Source organism: Leopardus geoffroyi, chromosome D1 (assembly GCF_018350155.1).
Source record: "Leopardus geoffroyi isolate Oge1 chromosome D1, O.geoffroyi_Oge1_pat1.0, whole genome shotgun sequence".
Taxonomy (NCBI): domain Eukaryota; kingdom Metazoa; phylum Chordata; class Mammalia; order Carnivora; family Felidae; genus Leopardus; species Leopardus geoffroyi.
The window spans coordinates 71114997-71136436 of NC_059329.1; the positions used below are offsets into that span (position 1 = coordinate 71114997).

General features: G+C 36.6%; 1 protein-coding gene across 1 annotated transcript in view; it reads left to right on the forward strand.

Annotated features, from left to right (window-relative positions):
• Positions 1 to 21440, forward strand: part of PDE3B (phosphodiesterase 3B) — a 175175-nt gene that overhangs the window by 84673 nt on the left and 69062 nt on the right. Inside the window, exon 2 of the mRNA XM_045484612.1 lies at positions 17328 to 17378. Coding sequence (XP_045340568.1) covers positions 17328 to 17378 — 51 coding nt within the window. The remainder of the gene's footprint in view (positions 1 to 17327; positions 17379 to 21440) is intronic.

Consider the following 21440-nt stretch of genomic DNA (forward strand, 5'->3'; position numbering starts at 1 on the left):
TACTTAGAAACTTACCCAAACACAAGAAGAAATCTCTATTGCCGGGGTTTCAACTGTTAGCAGAGAAAAAAAGAATAATTCTACATCATTCCTGGAACAGACTTTAGATGACCATTTAATCCAACGTAATCCAATTTCCTTATTTTGCGTTAAGAATCCAAGGTTTAGTGGGAACTAGTTAGTCATTTGTAGAATTGAAGGTAGAACTAAAATTTTTTCACTCTTTTCTTTTCTTTTCTTTTCTTTTCTTTTCTTTTCTTTTCTCTTTTCTTTTCTTTTCTTTTCGAGAGAGTGCACACAAGCAGGGGAGGTGGGCTGGGGAGAGAGGGAGGGAAGACGGGAGGGAGGGAGGGGGAGAGAGAATCCTAAGCAGGCTCCACACTCAGGCCCAACGTGGGGCTCGATCCCACTACCCTGGGATCATGACCTGAGCCGAAATCAAGAGTCACTCAATCGACTGAGCCACCCAGGAGCCCCACAATATTATTTTCTGTCTAATGTCTTTTTAGTATACTTACATGCAGGTATTTATGCCTGGTACTAAGAATGATAAAAAAGAAATAGGAGTCACGGTGTCTTAAATCATCAAGGGACATTTTAATCTAGCTGGGTAGTGTATCAGTCAGGTTCCCAGCAAGAAACAAATGGCACACTAAAATGGAATGAGGATTATTTAACAAAGGACTGTTTGTAAAAGCGTGAAAAGAGTTAAGGGAAACAACCCTTATCACCACCCAAGGCTTAAAGTGACAAGACATAGCTGTAGGAGTTCTAGGAGGGAGTCCCCAACAGAAGCGGTAACTTTTAGTGGAAGAATCCAGCCACTGCCAGCCTGTGCCATGTAGGAAGGAGCACCTCCTTTTCCTCCTGCCCTTTCACCTCCACTGGTGTCTCCTGTAGTCTTCTATGAAAAGCCGGATGACAAACAACCTTTTGATGCAGTCCAAGAAGGTCGGCCTCCCAGGGAAAATTGCCATTTGGAGAGAGGATCTGAAGGGTCAGATGGTGAATTATCCAGCCCAAGGAGCAATATTGTTTATACAATAATACATGCTAACCTATACTAAGTGTGAGCAATCCAGACAGCGTGTATTTTAGACAAAAGCATATCAACACATAAAACATTTTGTGAACATTAGGTGATGCTTTACCTTTTTTTTTTAATGTTTTTAAGAGAGAGAGCGTGTGTGTGCACACACAAATGGGGGAGGGGCAGAGAGAGACAGACAGACAGACAGAATCCGAAACAGGCTCCAGGCTCTGAGCTGTCAGCACAGAACCCGATGCAGGGCTTGAACTCACAAACTGTGAGGTCATGACCTGAGCCGAAGTCGGATGCTTAACTGACTGAGCCACGCAGGCGCCCCTGTCATGCTTTACATTTTATAAAGTTCATTCTTATTTTATCTTCACAATAAATTTAAGGCAGTGCATTCTTTTCTATACTGACATCTGGAACAAAAGTAGTTCAGTCTTGGGTGCCCAGGTGGCTCGGTTAAGCCTCGATTTCAGCTCACGTCACGATCTCATAGTTCATAAGTCGGAGCTCCGTGCTGACAGCGCAGAGCCTGTTTGGGATTTTCTCTCTCTCTGCTCCTTCCCTGCTTGTGCACACAAACTCTCTCTCAAGTAAACTTAAAAAAGTCCAGTCCTTGGTATTCTAAATTGTAGGCCACTCTTTCACTACATTTATAAAGTTGTCCTACTCTCTAATAGAAACAGATGTTGTTTTAAGTGGTTAAGAACTCACCTTTAGCAGGAGACCAAGTACTAAAAGCCAGGAAGGTAAATGATGTATTACAAGTATTTATCATTTGAAAGTTCATCATTTTCATATTTTTGTAAACTGGTCTTTTCTATAGGGCGAAAGAGACTCTTATGAGCAGAGATTCTCAGCATAATGATGAAATGCGAACATTCCAGTATAATATTGACATTAAAATTCAGGATTTTGTAGTTAGAAAGGCCACAGTTTGAATTCTGGCTCTGTCACTAACTTGCCATGTAAACTTGGGCAACTTACTTAATGTCTCTCAGCCATAGTTAACTGTAAAAACAACAGGTCTTAAGTATGGTAACAGCATATAACGTTCTATAAATGTTAGCTATTATTAGTAGTATCGATAGATTCCATAGCCAAAATTTCGGATTTATAAAATGTAACAAGTGACATTTGTAGGTTAATTCATTCTGTAAGTTATTTATTAAGCAACTGATAATATGCGCTAGGTACTCACTTTGCTAGATGTTGGGATCATAGTTAGGAACAAATCAGACCTTGTTCTCCTAGAGACTGAAGGTACATAATTTGTGTCTGATTTGTATTCATAATTGGTGAATTAGTAAACAGTGCCTATGCTGACATACATGTTGCCAGCCTAATGGTTTATTTAGCTATCCTCATTAACCATCAGCATACCAAAAAAGCTAGGTTGGTTTATTTTTTAATGGCTTTGTTGTCAAGAATTAGCACAGTTTGTCACTGTGCTAGCCTCGCTAATCTCAGCCAAACACTAGGTTGGTGTGCTTTTGTCCCCTAATGAATGAGCCGCTGTTGATTCAGGGGGAAAAAAGGCTATCAAGTTAAAAACAGAAACGTTTTTAAAATTTGACTGTATTGATCATTGGCAGATCTTAATATAACTATCTGGTTTCCTTTTTTTATGTCAGTTGCAGCTACTAATGGTAACTCCGTGTGCAGCACTATCAGAAAGTTTGATGTTTGGGAAGATACATTTATTCTACACTGAACAGTTGGCAGTTGCTCTCAGTTTATATAGCATCTCTAGGAGTTAATTGAGGCTTGCTTCTGATCTGCCAGTTTCTTTAGCTGATCCTTGTAACAGTCTAATAAAAATTCATGTTAAATAATTCTCCGATGTTTAGTATTTTATACATGGAAAATTAGTGTTTAGTGGTCTCCAACATGCTGATGTTTTTCTTAAAATGTAGTGTTAACATTTATCTCTAGTTAAAAATTATTTAAAAAGTCATTTTGCGGGGGCGCCTGGGTGGCTCAGTTGGCTGAGCGTCCTACTTCGGCTCAGGTCATGATCTCTCGGTCTATGAGTTTGAGCCCCGTGTCGGGCTCTGTCCTGACAGCTCAGAGCCTGGAGCCTGCTTCGGATTCTGTGTCTCTCTCTCTCTCTCTGCCCCTAACCCACTTGCATTCTGTCTCTGTTGCTCTCAAAAATAAATAAACATTAAAAAAATTTTTTTTTAAAAATCATTTTGCTTATGCAAGTACATTTTGTTGTGCAAATTTAGGATATACTATGATGATCCTCGGAGATAGGTTTTTTTTTTTTTATATATAGACTAGAAATTCTATTTTCATTTTCATATCAAGTCGCTATGGGGCTAGTATCTTTGCTTAATTTTAAGCTCGGTTACCATGACAAAACTTATTTACTCAACTAATGTCCAGTAGTGTCAAACAGAATTTTGCTGGCAACTTGAATAATTTCTATCCCAATAATAAAAATCCCAAATAAAAATAGTAAATTTTCTTTTTAAATGCAAAAAGAATAATTTTGTTACTGTACATTGATTTTCAAATTTCTTTTTTGGTTAATTACAATTTTCTTTAATATCCTTATCTCCTAAATTTAACATTCAGTTATAAAATAAAGGCAGATAGGGCCTAGTAAATATATCTCTGTTAAAAATTATTAATAACAATTACTATTTAAAATTTTATGCCTGTAAAGTTGTTTGATTTCACCCAAGTAACAAGAAAATATTCTTTCTAAAAATTTTTTCTAAATGTTCATTTATTTTTGAGAGAGAGAGAGCACACACGTGCATGAGCAGGGAAGGGGTAGAGAGAGAGAGGAGGACAGAGGATCCAAAGCTGGCTCAGTGCTGGCAGAAGAGAGCCTGATGCAGGGCTCGAACTCATGAACTGTGAGATCATGACCTAAGTTGAAGTCGGATGCTTAACCAACTGAGCCACCAAGGTGCCCTGAAAGAAATATTCTTAAATATATCTGTGCTACTTTCCAATATAGTCATTTTTGTATGAAATGTCTTCATACTTTGGAGATGTAGCCATTGGCAGAATCAGAGTTCTCTGTTTCTGATCTTGAATCTTTACCATACTGGCAATGTGCTTGTTCGTATTGAATAATCTATTTTGGATTATTAATTTTTTAAATTAGCTTGCAATTGTTGCTTCCAAGAAGCTTTATTGTTTAAAGAATACTTTTACCGTGGCCTTTAAGTGTTTCTTCTGTTTCAGAGGTCAGATACATTGACTGAGATTAAGAAATAGGAAGTAGAAAATAAAACCAAGAAAAATAAGGTTTAAGTCAGATGTAGAAAGTGGTAAGCAGATTTTTGTTTCTAAATCTACTCTCCTCCACGTTGGTTTGGGGAGATAATCAGATGTGAGTATAGTTGGAAAGATGAGTTGGTAGAGTTATAAAAGGTAATCAGAGAGAGAGAGAGGTGTTTGTATTTTCTTTGCAGATGGCTTGTCTCACTTAAAACTAAATAGTTCTTTTTTTTTTTTTAACTCAAAGGTCTGCCTACAGGTGGATTTTTGTTGTTGTTGAATGAAGTTAGGCACAGAGGTAAGAAAGATAAGGAAAATAACTTAAGTTACTCTGATATTTGTTTTCTTTATCTGTAGAATGAAAAGATTGGAATTGTTGAGTTCTAAATTCCCTTTAGCTGAAATATACTCTCAATATTTATAATAGGATAGTAATATGGTACAAATGGCTTTGAAGATTGATTTTATTGTATAATGTGGATGTAATTGTAAGAGAGGAAAATTGATTGGAGGCTGTTAAAAGTCCTCCAGGTTTGATATAATAAAAATGTAAAAATATAGTGATGACAGAAAGTCAGAAATATCTAGATTGAATTAGATTGATAAGGGGAAGAAGAGAGAGGAATTTTTTAAACGAGTCACTTATTCATCCAAACAAGTTATTTAATCTAAGTTTTATTACACATTAAAAAATACTGCTCACCGAATGAATATGAAGGTTGAATGTAATAATGTATATAAAGCTCCCAACAGCGTGCCTAACATAGTGAACATACACGTTTTCATTTTCTTTTGTTGCATACAGTTTGCCAGACCATATGGTTTGCATATGGTGCCTCTCGTCTTTTAAGTAGGTTTTACTTAAGTAGGTTTTATTTTAGTGCAATGACAAATCTGAAGACACTAAAAGACCGATCATTTGTTCTCTTTCAAATGCATGACCCAAACAATATTTAGATATTACCTACATGAATTTCCCATCCTCTGTCCAACTTCAACCAGAATGGCGGCCCATAGCTGGCATTGATAGTTTTAGTGATCAAAGACAGGGTAGGGTGGGTAGACTGCAGAGCGATAGCAAAGCCTAAAGTTGAGCCTTTGAAGGGGAATTTCTAGTTTTTTCCTAAAAGATTATTCCAGTCCTCTTCAAATACTCCTTTTGAGGCAGAGATTACAAATTGATGATGAAATATAATCTCTGCCCATGGTAAGATACTATTAGGATTCTCCGTTGTATTATTTGGGAATACAAAGGTTATGTGTCTCTGTAAACACATACATGAGACATAGATACAAAAGGGCCAAAGAGCAGAATTCCCAAGCAAAGGGTCTTCCAGCAGAGATTTTGCATCTCTGCTGTGTTATTTTTAATTTTTTCCTCAATACATATATGTAACTATTTCATCAGTACTGCTTGTATCTTTGGTTGGCTCATCATTCTTAAGTTTAAACTATAATTTATCTGTCCCTAGGTAAACTTTAAAGGGCAATCAGAAGAGAAATATATGTTGTATTTTCTTTGTTAGAGGGTATGCCTATCTAGGACCAGCTAGTTTCTTTCTTTTACTTGAATGTCTGCAGTTTGTGGATCTTTTAGTTGTGTGAGCTGTAGAGTTGATTGAGAGGAAAAAAAGCAACCCAGACTCTTCTGCTTGAGTCATAAGTAGGTGGGAAGAAGTATAGTATAGTGTCTGAGAGCCTGGGCTCTGGCATCTTCATACTTATTGTATGTAGAGATGAGGGTGTCCTTAGATTTGGTTGTAAGACCACCGTCTTAGGTTGATATCACCGGAGACCTTCTGATCTCCTGATTTTCTTTCCAGACCCAGAATCAACTTTGTAGCATATTTTTGTTATTGAAGTGAGGAACCATTTTTCCCCTTTTGATCTTGTTCATAAGCCATGCTTATAATTCTAGAATATTTATTAGGATATCCTTTATGCAATCCTGAATTCAAGTGTTTTAGTAAGGTTTTTTAAGAGTTTTTTATTTCTTTATTTTGAGAGAGAAAGAGAGAGAGAGGGAGAGAGAGAGCGAGAATGCGCATACAAGTGGGGGGGGGGGAAGGGCACAGAGACAGAGGGAGAGAGAGAATCCGAAGCAGGCTCTGTGCTGTTAGTGCAGAGCCCAATGCAGGGCTTGATTCCACAACTCTGGGATCGCGACCTGAGCCAAAATCGAGAGTTGGATGCTCAGCTGACTGAGCCAGCCAGGTATCCCTGTTTTAGTAAGGTTTTAAAAAATATTAGCTATTATTAGTTTATTCCCCTTATGTGCTTAAATTATACTAAAAATTATATTGTAACTTAAAAGGAAAACATTTTATTTATTCGTGGTAGGGGGAAAATAGAAATTATTTTCTTTAAAGGTTTACAGTTCCTATTTTTTCAGTTATTTTTACTATATTATCCCCAGAATATATATTCTTTGGTGGGAATGTAGAATCTGTGTCAGGGAGGGAGATAAAATTTTATTCAATCGTAGGCCAGAGAAAGCAGCTGAGGCATACACCAAAATATGTATCCAGAAAGGCATAGGAGGTCTGGAAGAGGAGTAGGTAGGTAAAACTTTGAAAACATCTAGAGAGAATAAGAGATTAAGAATACTCGTGGAATAGAAGCTATCACATCTTATACTTAGAAAATGGTTCTCTGGGGATGCCTAGGTGGCTCAGTTAAGTGTCTGATTCTTGATTTCAGCTCAGGTCATGATCTCATGGTTTGTGAGTTTGAGCCCCATGTCAGGACCTCTCAGGAGCCTGTTTTGGATTCTCTGTCTCATTCTCTCTCTGTCCCTCCCCCAATTGCTCTCTCTCAAAAATAAATAAATATTTTTTAAAAATGGTACTCTGTGCTTGAATTTCTTTACCACAGTAATTAGACCATGGTCTGTGGAACGGTTATGTAACTTAAATTTAAAAAAGGTGTCATAGTGCATTTCAGAACATCAAATGATAAAAGCAAAATGGTCTCTCTCCTAAGAGCTAGTGGACAAAAATTTTAAGTGTTTATTAGTTTGTCAATAGGACATAGAGATTTAAGTAATCGGTACTTTCACCGATTAAAGCTCTATGTATTTCAAACAGTGCATGACTTCAGTACTTTTGTATTTTGCTTGCTCAACCTATGTTTATCCCATCCCTTAAAATATCTTTGTTTCAGAGTTTATACTCCTGACAGGGAAAAAAAAAGAAAGAAACTTGTATTTTAGGTGCTACTTTATAAAATCTGAATTATTGGGGCGCCTGGGTGGCGCAGTCGGTTAAGCGTCCGACTTCAGCCAGGTCACGATCTCAAGGTCCGTGAGTTCGAGCCCCGCATCGGGCTCTGGGCTGATGGCTCAGAGCCTGGAGCCTGTTTCCGATTCTGTGTCTCCCTCTCTCTTTGCCCCTCCCCCGTTCATGCTCTGTCTCTCTCTGTCCCAAAAATAAATAAACGTTGAAAAAAAAAAATTAAAAAAAATAAAAAATAAAAAAAAATAAAATCTGAATTATCAGTTCAGCTTCAGAAAATCACACCTTATACTACAGTATTATGTAATTTATTTACTTTTGAATTTATTAAGAAAAAGGAAAGGGGAATGAATTTTATTGGGACTCACTTGGCATGTTCATGGACCAGTAAATAAACCGGTATAGCTAGATCAGTGTTCTCAAGAGAGAATTATAGGAGAGGAATTGGAAACAACGGGTAAGCCTCACTCTTTTGAGGGATTTTGCTATTAAGGAGAGCAGAGAAATGAGGCATTGGCTGGCTGTAAGTGATCCTGAGAGAAGGTATTTGTATGTGAGAAATTGCAGCATGTTTGTAGTCTAATCAGAATGATTTTGTAGAGGGAGGACATGATGTTGTAGGAGAGAGGGAAAGAGTTGCTGGTGAAATATCTTCAAGTGGGCACCTGGTATTGGATCGAGTATGTTTATGGAAAAACTGGCCATTGGGTAGAGCTCAAGAGAGTGCATCTGTAGTAACTGTATGAAGCATAGGGAAGATGGGATCAGATATTAGGGTAATTTGATCAAGAAAAACAAGGTGTAGGTAGATACTCTTCATTTTTGGAAAGGTTTAATAAAAGCACGAATAATTATCCTTTTAGCATAGTGGAAAGGGAATGAAATTGGAGGGAGATAAAATTTGAGTACAGATTCTAGCTCTGTGATTTACTAGCCAACATGAACTTAGTTACAACATCCCTGTATATTCAGGGGTGCGGAAATAGAATTCATGCCAGGGTGGTTCAAATAAAAAGATGTTAATGAAGAATCTACTTTGAGAGAATGAGCAGGGTTAAAAGAATGGACAAGGGATGGTTCATCAGGTAGAGACTAGCAACTATGGAAAGCTGTTACCTGGGGCCAGAGGAACAGGGTGGAAATGGGGTTTTCAGAAGGGAAGACCATCTGGTAAGAGCTGTAGTCATGGGGGGGACACAGTGGTGTGTAGGCAGCAGAAAAGAAGTGACTTTGATTTCTCTTTCCTCTAAGACCCCAGTTCCCTGCTGGTGGCTCCCAGACAAAGCAGAAACCAGCTGCATGGGAGTTCAGCCTCCCCAGGGTCGAGGGAAGGGCAAAGAAGGAATCTGGGAGGCAAATGCCAAAGTATTAGTATGATCACCAAGCCTCAACTTTTCCATATAGAAAATGGGGTTACTTGCAAAAAATTGTTGTGAGTTCACATGGCTGACAAGTGCCTGCCACATTGTTAGGACATAATAGCATTTAGTAAATGATGATAATTCTAAGATGATGTGGCATCGTGGTTAAAAATCCTTGAAGCTTTGGAGTTAGAGTTGAATCTAGTTTCTGTCTCTGCCACTTACTAGTCATGTGACTTTGGGCAGGTTACTTAACCTTTCTTAGTCTCTGTTGTATCATCTGTAAAATGGGGAAAAAGGCTTACCACAGAGAATTCTAGTAGAGATTAAAGGAGACAATATGTATTAAGTGCCTAACATAGTGCTGGGATATAGCATATAGTCTAAGTTACCCTGAACATAATCATATTATTTGATTGCTTAGTAGGGGTAGTGAATGAGATTAGTTTCTAATACTAGGCCTCCCACCACCTGCCCTACACACACACACACACACACACGCACACCTTTTCCTGCTTCTCAGGTTTTCTGACCGGGGCCCTTGTTTGTCATACAGGGGTCAAGGATACTGTCTTTGCACGTTGGACTTAGTACAGTTTTAGTTAGTTTAACGCTTTGGCTATCCATTTATGTTTTTGGCTTATGTTCAGTAAACTCAATCACAGAGTTAAATGGGTTCTTTATTGGGTCTGAGTTGGAAAGCATAGATACAGAAAAACTTGGGAATACTGAAATTCAGCCAATTTCATTAGGATAGATTTATACACAAAGCTCAAGTAAAATGTCACTAAGAAATAAAAGAATAAAAGGTATCGTAACAGTTAATTCACAGCTGTACCATAATACTTTTTAAATTTCACCTAAGTACAACAGTAATGTAAGTTTGACTTAAGGCACATATATGTTTTTCTTTTTGGCTACATAGGGAACAATGAAATAAAACCTCATTGACGTAATTGACCCTGATAACATCTCCTGGTTGTACTGCTGATGTTTCACTGTGGTGTTGGTGGTTTTGCAGAGCTCTGTGAAGCATGTTGGACTTACAAACATATTCAAACAGAAACTTTTATCAGGATTCAGTTTTTTAACCACAAAGTTGAATTTATATGAAGGCATAGTCTTGGGTTCCTTTTATCAAATCAACTAAAAACATTTTTTAATAGTATACACCTCATATGTTACTTAAATGCTGTTTTTAAAATTAGTTTTGAACAGATTACTGTAGTATGTGAAAATATATAACGATTTCTGATACTATATTATATTCGAGCTTAGAAGGAAACAGATGGATATAATATTGGAAGCTCCTAAAACAGCACTTAAAATTTCATGCTTTCATTATTAAACAATGTCTTATAGTAGAACCATATTTTGAAAGCCTACCATACCCACTATAACTTCTTTTTTTACTGTGCTTCAAAATTTAGCTAATTTAAATTACTTATTTTTATATTTAAATTATTTACATGATCTACTTTGGTATTGGTACTAAAGTTTAGTGCCTAAAATTTTGCTGACTTGGGAACAACATATATACAGGACATATACTGATACACTGTTTACTTGGAAGTAAGATTTTAAAAGAGCTATATATTATTACACAGGAAGAATGAATGTTTCTACCAATTCTTCTTAAATTTTAATATCTGTATACTATCCACTGTGTATTCATTATGCATGGTAGGCACCTACTAATTTTAGATAAATGTATAAAAATGATTCATGTAATTTTTAAAAACTAAAAAATTCTAGTATTTTTATATCCGTGAACATTGTTTACAGTATTGAGGGTATCTCTGTTGCAGCTCGCTGATGAGTAAATAGGTTGTGTGTTGTAGATTCATCCTATCTCCAACCAAATTCTTTTCTTTTCTCTATTTCTCTTAAATTAGAAAAATCCAAGCAAACCCATAATTGGTGATGGAAGGCAGCAAGTGTTTGTGGCTGTTGGTTTTGAATATTCAACATGGACCCTGCCAATTGTGAAGAGATTTCTCACTGCAGATTATTTTCAGGGTTGTGTCAGTTGCTAAGTTAATGGGCATTATCATACTTAAAAGCTTGAGAAATAGAAGTTCTATGTGACTCATCTAGAAAAACACTTCTGTTATATTTACTATTTGTGTTTATATTTTATTTTTTAATATTTTTATATTTGCCTCATTTTCTTTCTTTTTTTTTTGTGCCTCATTTTCCATAGCACACTGAAAAGATGTATACTCTGTGCCCAAAAATTGAGTGCATTTACATTTATGCTATTTCTTTAACATTGAATTATGACCGGCATATGTGTTTTAATCACCAGCTGTTTTCTGTGAATAAAGTAGCATATAAACTTGCAGTTAGGAGTTATTGTCATTGTTTAGCAAGACTTTTCCTTGCTGTACAGATAAGTAATTCTTTTAGAACTTATTCCAACACACATTTTTCAGTTTCTGACAGAGTTCACAAAATAATCATTACATAGGGGAAAATATCATCTTTTGTAGCATGGATTTTCAGTGATAAACACATAAAAATTTGTTTGCGACCCTTCCTCATGTGTATTGCATATACACCAAGAGCTGATTCAGACTTAGCACATGAATGCATTTATCCAGCAATAAAGTAAAATATCTACTGTATGCAAATGTGACAGTACTCTTTAAAAAATTTTTTCTTAATGTTTGTTTATTTTTGAGAGAGAGACACAGCGTGCAAGTGGAGGAGGGGCAGAGAGAGGGGGAGACAGAATCCAAAGCAGGCTCCAGGCTCTGAGCTGTCATCACAGAGCCCAATGCAGGGCTCAAACCCATGAACTGTCCATGAGATCATGATTTGAGTTGATGTTGGACACTTAACTGACTGAGCCACACAGGAGCCCCAGTAGTTACTTTTTTACATTATATGCCTTTTCAATTCTGTGATGTCCCAAGGTGTCATATGGCAAGTATATGTTGGAAATTAATTAATCTGTTCACTCTTCCAGCATAATGTTTATCATCTGTGTGGCTGACTTTATAAATCTCTTGGCAATAGTTTATCTTTTCTTTAATATGCTTTTGCATTGAGGAGCACAGAATCTGAATGGTGCCTCTGTAGTTTTTGTCTCTTCTGTTTTAGGAACAAAAATCTTCAGTTTCATGTAAGAAAGCATTACGTGCTTGTTCTAGAAAAATTCTGTTGGTCTACCGAAAACATTTTTATGTTTTGTTTGTATAGGCCATGAAAGTTTCCACGGCTTCATATCATCATTATTTGATAAAGTTTCAAAGTGAAAACCATGCAGAAGAATATAGAGTGAAAGAATTACAAGTCTAAAAAATATAAGCTTTGGGGTGCCTAGGTATCTCAGTCGGTTAAGCGTCTGACTTGGACTCAGATCATGATCTTATGGTTTGTGAGTTTGAGCCCTGCATCGGGTTCTCTGCTGTTGGCACAGAGACTGCTTCAGATGCTCTCTCTCCTTTTCTCTCTGCCCCTCCCTTGCTCAGTGTGCTCCCTTTCCCTCCCTCTCTCTCAAAATAAATAACCATTAAAAAAATAATTTTAAAAAATTAGCTTTTATTTTTTTAAAGGTTATTTATTTTGAGAGAGAAAGAGAGAGAGCACGTGTGCATGCACATGTGTGCTCAGGTGAGAGAGAGAGAGAGAGAGAGAGAGAGAGAGAATTCCTCGGCAAGCTCCATGCTGTCAGCTAGGCTCCATCCCAGGAACTGTGAGATCATGACCTGAGCCGAAATCAAGGGTTAGATGGTCAACCAACTGAGCCCCCAAAATTAGCTTGTCGATACTCACTATCGTATGCCCTAGTAATATTTTTGTTTTTATGGGTTTGTGTGGTATTCTCACACCCAGAGATTTGTATTGCATTTGCATTGGAGTCTTGTTCTTGATCTAGGCTTAGCATTTATTCTGAGTTATTTATGTTTGTTTTTATCAACACCTTAATTAAGCTTTAGGAAACCAACTTAGAACCATTTAGTTTTTTGATTGGAGATATAATGCAACAACAATGAAAAGAATGCAGATTTAACAGATGTAAAGAATATTTGAATGACCTAAAAATACTTTAGATAAGATGACTTGTAAAGAATAACACAGACCTAGGGCACCTGCCCAGCTTTGAAGAATATAATAGTTATTAAGATGAAAATGATGAGGAGCGCCTGGGTGGTTCAGTTGGTTAAGCCTCTGACTTTGGCTCAGGTCGTGATCTCGTGGCTCGTGAGTTTGAGCCTCATGTTGGGCTCTGTGCTGAGAGCACAGAGCCTGGAGCCTGCTTCTAATGCTCTGTCTTCCTCTCTCTCTCTGTCCCTCCCCCACTTGTGCTGTGTTTCTGTCTCTTTCTTTCAAAAATAAATAACCTTAAAAAAAGATGATATTTGTGTGGAAATCAGAATTAATCTTCTATTTCACAATTCTGAAGTATTTATAAGCTAAATTGATTCCTTTTGCCCTCTAAATATTCCAGACCACTGACAAATGACTAGTGATTCACAAATCATAATCTGATAAATAATAGTGAATACTCCATTACTATTTCCTAGTATTTCCTAAATTTTATCTAAGTCCTAATATTATAGAGACATTGAGCAATGTTTTCATTAAGGGTATTATTACTTTGAATCTGTCTCAATTTATCCTGTATTATTAGTGCTCCTACTGTCCTGGATCATTCCTGTCAAGTATAGACAAGTTCTAGAGCCTACCAGGTTAACAACAACAACAAAATATTATCCCCACCTTCTTCTCCAACTGTTGTTCCATTTCATTCTCGCCATTTCCAGCGTGATTTCTCAAGAGTTTTTGCTAGTCACCGTCTTCACTTCCTTACCTATCTAAATTCTTAATTTTTTAATTGAAGCTTAACAAAAACTTGTAAAATTTGCATAAAGTATAGATGAAGAATAACAAACACCATCAATTCTCCTTTACCATTAATTTTGAACATTACCATTAAGTTTGAAGTGCCTTGTACACCACTCCCAGATCTAATTTCCTTCTCTTTTCCCTTAGATTCAATCACCATACTGATTTTTTTTTTTAAATGTTTGACTATTTTTGAGAGAGAGTGCAAGTGGGGAAGGAGAAGACAGAGAGGGAGACAGAGGATCTGAAGCGGGTTCTGCGCTGACAGCAGAGGGTCTGATGCGGGGCTGGAACTCAGGAACCACGAGATCATGACCTAAGCCCAAGTCAGACATTTAACTAACTGAGCCACCCAGGCTCCCCCATACTGCATTTCTTTATAGTTTCTCATGTATTTATATTCTTAAAAAGTATATTTCAGTATATTTTACATGTGTGAAATTACTACTGTATGTATCCTTCTGTGACTTGTTTTTCTCATTCAATCGTATGTTTCTGGGATTTATTTATATAGTATGGAGCTGTACTTCATTTATTGTCATCATTGTATTGCATTGTATGAATATACACAAATTTCTCCCTTTTGTTATGGACAGACATTTGGGTTGTATCTAGTTTTTTTTTTGCTACTCCAAACAGCGCAGCTATGTGCATTTATATTAAACCATATAGCAAAGTTCAAGCTTTGGAAAGGTTTTTCTCTCAATTTGTTGTGGATTGATGCTTTGGTAAAATTCACTAAAAATCTTTTGGCAATGTTTAATTGCTATAAAAATTATTAAACATGTATCCTAATTTCTTTATTTTATTGTGGACCACACTTGGAATAAGACTGCTCTAATATATACCTAAGGAACTTCTGGATCATACATCTACTACTCATGCAAAAATTTTGTTTTTGTTTTTTTTTCAAAATCACTAATATGCTAGTTCAAATTAAATAGAAGACTGTCTACCAGAAGTTTGTGACTTTCATGGTATCTGTTTTCAGTTCTTAACATGCAGGTTTTCAGACAAAAACCTGCAAGAGCCGTTAGAATAGAGTATACATCACCTCTCATGTTAGCACCAGCTTCTGAGTAGGCATCCTGGAACGGTCTCTCAGATTGTAAGCAAGAAGCTAGACTACTTTATTTCAGTATTTCGCAACCTTATTTTCATTATCACTCCCCTAAGGAGCTGTTTTAAACACTGTTTTTCCTCCAGTCATCCCTTCCCCTCTATGAAATTTCAGTACAGTAGATTGACGGCCTGTTTATATACTGTGGCGTTTGGAGGGCTATACGCCCATTTTATTAGTTTTAAGATGTTTTTTGTTTCCCGGGAACAAATTTTCACCAGCTTGGGAGGGACAGGACAACCAGTAAGAATGCGTGACACGAATACAAATACAGTTCTGGCATTAGAGTACAAACCTTGAAAAAGATAGTATTTATTTAATTATACAGGTGAATGAAGTGAGGCGCAAGGAAGACTCACTGTTAAGAAGCTGTCCTCCTGCAAATGTGCTTGATTTAGCAAGAGATCAGCTTCTACCTAGACTGATGAATTGGGAATATGAGGAATTGGCATGTGGAATAGGCACTGTTGGATGGCATGCTTGTAGAAGAAATGTATAAGTATGGATTGGATGACAGTACACTTGGGCAAGTCTGTAGATTTAGAATGCAAATTAGTGAATTGATGCGTATCTCCTGGGTTATTTTGGATGACCCATCCTGTGGCTCTGGCCTCACACCTATCTATTCTGTACTTTTATTGGTGTACTTAAGAAAACATCAGATTTACAAACAATGAGCGGAATGGTGAATAGGCTAGTTGACATCCTCAATCTCAAAAGAAAACGTTGACAGGCTAAATTAAGGACGGAAGTATTGCAGGTTTTTATTGTATAAGAATAGCATGGACAAAATGGAGCCCAGCAGTACCAAGTATAAAAGAAACTCGGGGATTTAAGTTATGCTATGCTTAATGTGAGTGTTTTAGAAAGTTATTAACATCTTAAACTGCATTAACTAAATGTCTATAGAACCTGGAATGTATCCTGGTCAAATCACAACCTGAAATAATTATATCAGGATTACACTTAAAGCCATATAAAGTACTGCATAAATTTAGTGAACCTACTAATATTCATGATGTGTTTTGCATATAGTTCTACTATAGCCATTTTGTGGTACTGGCCCATGAATTTTATAAGTGGTCATAGTATGTCTGCATTTTCTTTGGGAAGGAACAGGTTTCTTTTCACTGGCAAAGAGATGACCTTCTGCAAGGATGTTGACGAGGACATGGAGATAATGACAGCTGACAATGTTTTGAGTGATTAAGCAGGGGAGAATATTATATACAATAAGGTTCAGCAAGCTATAGCCCATCTATGAAATCAGACAGCCAGGGAGCCTGTTTTTGTGTGGCTCTTGAGCTAAGAATGTTTTTGCATTTTTAAAGGGTTGTAAAACAAAAAAAAGATTATGTCATAATGACCTTAGGTAGCTTGCAAAGCCTAAAATATTTACTATCTATCCCTTTACAGAAGAAAATCTGCCAACTCCTGATAAAATATTGGACCAATGATAGAGTGGATAATACTTTTAAGATCTTTTGCAACCTGGAGACAGAGGACCTAATGACAAAAAACAATACAAATAGTTCAGTATAGGGGCATCTGGCGGGCTCAGTTGGTAGTGTGTGTAACTCTTGATCTCTGGGTTGTGAGTTGGAGCCCCCCTACTGGGGGCTTGAAAAAAACAATAGTTCAGTATATGGAAATCAGGTGATTGTATTACAAGTTAGGTTTAAATTCAAGACTAGGGTTCAAAACTGTGTAGAAAATTGCAATTATAATCTATTTAGGCAAAAGGAGATCTATTTGTTAACTAAAAAATCTTAAAAGAAATTTAGGATTAACTATAGGTAGCAGTTATAGCTTGCTAAATGAAAGCTAATTTTTTTCTCCTGGAGCATAGGGACTATTGGAAGGGGAAGCAGCCAGAAAAGTCTGCTGGGAATTAAAAGGACAGGAAAAGATTAGTCTGGGACTAAGAAGTTATCACTGACAGCCTTTAAAGAGACAGGAAAACCATCATAATTATCTGCATATCAAAAGGGTTGAGTGTTGCTTTTTATAATCAGCTACGATTGGTACTTAATCTAACCCCAAGGATAAGCTTTGAAAATGGATTTTGACAGGTGCCTTATTAGTAAGGAAATAGCACCACCCATTGACACTGGTTTAGGATGGTGAGTGATGATCCTTTGAAGACGGTGGGGACAGGGAGAGTTTCTGATGATTTGTCATTTTTCTTGTATTTTTTAGTAAATAGGTGTTATTTTGATTTGTATTTTCCTTTTTGTGGTAATAGATATTTTGTTATTTAATATGGCTTATTATAGTGACTTTATTCTTTTGATTTCTCAATCACAGAGTACATAATTTATGGAATATTCTGCCTAGAGATAATTTTTACTATTACCTTCCCAATTCCCCTCCCAAGCTGTAAGCTATTTTAGGTATCTGTAATTAAAGATGTTCCATTTTGTCTTTACATATGTTTGTTTGTTGGATTCTGGTTTGTAACTAAATTTTTTTTTTTTTTCCAGATGATTCTTTGGGACTGGGACTTAAAGCAATGGTATAAACCTCATTATCAGGTAAATTTAAATAATATCACTAATAACTAATATCTGTAATGAAACTTTTTTAATAATGTTTATTTATTTTTGAGAAGAGAGAGATACAGAGCATGAGCAGGGGAGGGACAGAGAGAGAGAGGGAGACACAGAATCTGAAGCAGGCTCCAGACTCTAAGCTGCCAGCACAGAGCCCGATGCGGGGCTCAAACTCAGGAACAGCGAGATCATGACCTAAGCCAAAGTCGGACTCTCAACCAACTGAGCCACCCAGGTGCTCCGGAAACTTTTTTTAGTTGGAAGTATAGTTGACACATAATGTTAAAGTTTTAGGTGTACTTTAACGAAACTTTTTATTTTTATTTATTTTTATTTTTTTTATTTTTGAAGGAGAGAGAGACAGAGCATGAGCAGGGCAGGGGCAGACAGAGAGGGAGACACAGAATCTGAAGCAGGCTCTGGGCTCTGAGCTGTCAGCATAGAGCATGACGTGGGGCTTGAACTCATGAACTGTGAAATCATGACTGGAACCGAAGTGGGATGCTTAACTGACTGAGTCACCCAGGCACCCCTGTAATGGAACTTCTGACATTTAAAAAAATTTTTTCATAAGATTTTCTTTAACTGAACTAAAATGAACAGAACTTTCATTTAGGTATTAGTTGTTTGTTTTTTTAATACATTTTAATTGTAAGGAAGAAGAAGAAACCATACTTATATAAGTTTTTAAAATTTTTAATGTTTGTTTATTTTTGAGAGAGAGAGCATGAGCAGGGGAGGGCAGAGAGAGAAGGAGCCACAGAATTCGAAGCAGACTCCAGGCTCTGAGCTGTCAGCACAGAGCCTGATGTAGGACTCAAACTTGTGAACCGTGAGATCATGACCTGAGCCAAAGTCAGACACTCAACTGACTGAGCCACCCAGGCGCCCCAAGAGTTATTTTTTAAATGTTACTCATATAATCTGGGCTCAGAATAAACTACTAATTCCATATTAAGGATGAGATTTTTTTTTCTTATTGTGGGCAACTGATTGACAGCAGGGAAAAAAAAAGATTTAAGGCCATATATGAGAAAAAGCAAAAACAAGTGGCATTTTGTTAAGGAAATGAAAACACTCTACTTAGAGTTTTTGATAAACTTCTAATTGAATTATACATACAGAAAAGTACACAGCCTGGGGTACCTAGGTGTCCTGGTCAGTCAAGCATCCTACCCTTCATCTTAGCTCAGGTGTTGATCTAGGGTTGTGTCGTGAGTTCAAGCCCCGAGCTGGACTCTGTGCTGGGCATGAAGTGTACTTAAAAAACATATATGTATATGTAAAAGAAAAGTGCATAGCTTGATGAAGTTTCACAAACTAAACATCCCATGTGACTAGGACAAACATCCAGAAGTAGAACTTTACCAGCATTCCAGAAGCCTTACTTATACACCATTAGGGGTTATTTCCTATATCCCCAAAGATAATGTCTATCTTGACTTTGAGTAGTTAGTTTTGCTTATTGATGAACTTCATATATACAAATAAAATCCTATAATATATACTCTTTTTCTTTAAAAAATTTTTTTTAATGTTTATCTATTTTTGAGAGAGAATGTGAGAGAGAGGGAGGGGGGTAGAGGATCTTAAGTAGGCTCCATGCTGACAGAGAGCCTGATGCGGGGCTCGAATTCACAAACTGTGAGATTGTGACCTGAGCTGAAGTCAGACACAACTGACTGAGCCACCCAGGTGCCCCAATATGTACTTTTAAACTTTTTTGGTCACTTAAGTAATATCTATTCATAACAGAATTGAAAATACATATATAAGAGAAAGAAGAAAAGCCATTTCTAAACATCAAACAATAACTATGTTAATTATGTTAACTTTTGATGTATATCTTTACAGATCTTTTCCCATTTTTCCATTGTATTAAAATCTATGTATCTATTCTACAAAAATTATAATATTATGGTTAATGTACTGTTTTGAAACCTGATGGTTTTCATGCTAATCGATAAATATCAGTAAATATCAAATCTCTGTTCTTTGTATTTACAGAAACATTACCCATTAATTAGATTTATTTAGTTAGTTGTCTCTATACCAATTTTTAAAAAATGAATATTCCTTTGAATGTGTTTTATTTTTAAAATGTGAATGGAATATCCACAATAGCCCATAAGAATGAAATATTTTCTGGATTTTGGTGAATAAAAATGTAATTATTGCAGTCAAATGAAATCAAGAAGGCCACTTATGACCTAAAAAGGGCTGGTTCTTTGACCTACACAAGGGCTTTCTCATCAGTTATATCCACCAAGATCCTCAGTTTTCAATTAATAGAGTATTTAAATTATTAGTAAAATCTAAAGATAAATAAGCAGTCCTGGTTAAAAGCATGGGCTTGTAGTCATACAGACTGGTATGTGATATCAGATACCTGTCTCCCTCTTTCCTCCCTCTCTTCCTCTTCCTCTTTCTCATCCTCTAAAAAAATTTTTAGTGTAACATTCATATATAAAAATGTGTAAGTCGTAAGTGTACAACTTGATGAATTCTCTCAAAGTGATTATATACATGTGATTGTCTTTCAGATGAAGAATTCAGCTCCCCCAAAGTCCCCCCTTATGTTCCCCTCCTGGTCATCAACTTCTCCCAAGCATTATATCAATGTTGATTTTTGTCATCACAACTTAGTTTTTCTGTCTTTGAATTTTATATGAGTGGAATTAATGATATGTATTTTTTGCTTCTTTCTTTCAAAATTATATTTAGGAGACTAATATTGCACATAGCAGTAATTCATTCATTTTCATTCTATTTAGTAGTTCATTGAATGAATATACTCCAATTTTTTCATCCTATAGTAGATGGACTTTTTCTTTTTAATTTTCATTTTTGGCTGTCAGGAAGCAAGAATTCCTCCTCAAAGGTCCTTCTAGCTGGGCTAAGAATCAAATTGGCATAAGATAGATGAACAGGAGAAAATCAAATTTAATAGGCATCTGTATAGGGAGTCCACACAGACATGGAAATTCCAAAAATAATCAGGCAAAATAAGGTATATATGTCATTCTCAACTAAGGAGAAAGGGGGCATGGGTCTGGAACTTCAGAGGAAAGGAATATAATTCACAGGGAGGTAAGTAGAGCATATGTTTGGTAATTAGATGTTTGCCCTGCTGTACAGATGGTTCCCCCAGATAAAATTGATCTCTGCTGGGGCCTTCTGGCTGGCTTAGTCAGGTAGAGCATGTAACTCTTGATCTTGGGGTATAGGTTTGAGCCCACATTGGGTGTAAAGATTACCTAAAAATAAAATCTTAAAAAACATGATCTCTGCTAATAACCCTTATTCTGGGGACCCCCCCCCCCCCCGCCAATATAGATTCTTCTGTTAGTTAAGGGAGGGGCAAAAGCTTCTCATGGGGCCACAGGATCTCAAGGGCCTTCAGCTTAAAAATAATCCACATGCCAAAGTGGCACATTCTGGGAGGGCCTGTCCTGAACCCCTTCGTGGCTATTGCAAGTAATGCTGCTGGAACACTTTTGATGTCTTTTGTTGGGTATATATCTTAGAGTAGATTGCTAGCTCATCGAGTATGCATGCATATGCTGAGTTTCAGTAGATAGTACTCAGTAATTTTCCAAAGAGATTGTATCAGATTTTACCCAACCATCAGCCTCTGATAGTTCCAGTTATTCCACATCGTTGTCAACACTTGGTAGTGTCTGTTTTAAATCATTATGGTAGCTGTGAAGCAGTATTATCATTGTGCTTTTAATAATTGCATTTCACTGATGACTCATCAGGTTGAGGATCTTATGTTAATTGGCTACCCAGATATTCTCTGGTCAGGTTTTTTCCTATTTTAATACTGATTATTTACCTTTTACTTGGTGACCAGTAGGATTTTTTGTGTATTTCAGACATGAATACACACACACACACACACACACACACACACACACACACACACGTATATATGTGTGTATATATGTATATATGTGTATATACACACACATATATGTATAGGTATGTATAGTATGTATGTTAAAGTGTATGTATTTAAAAATGTCTTCTCCCAGTCTGGTT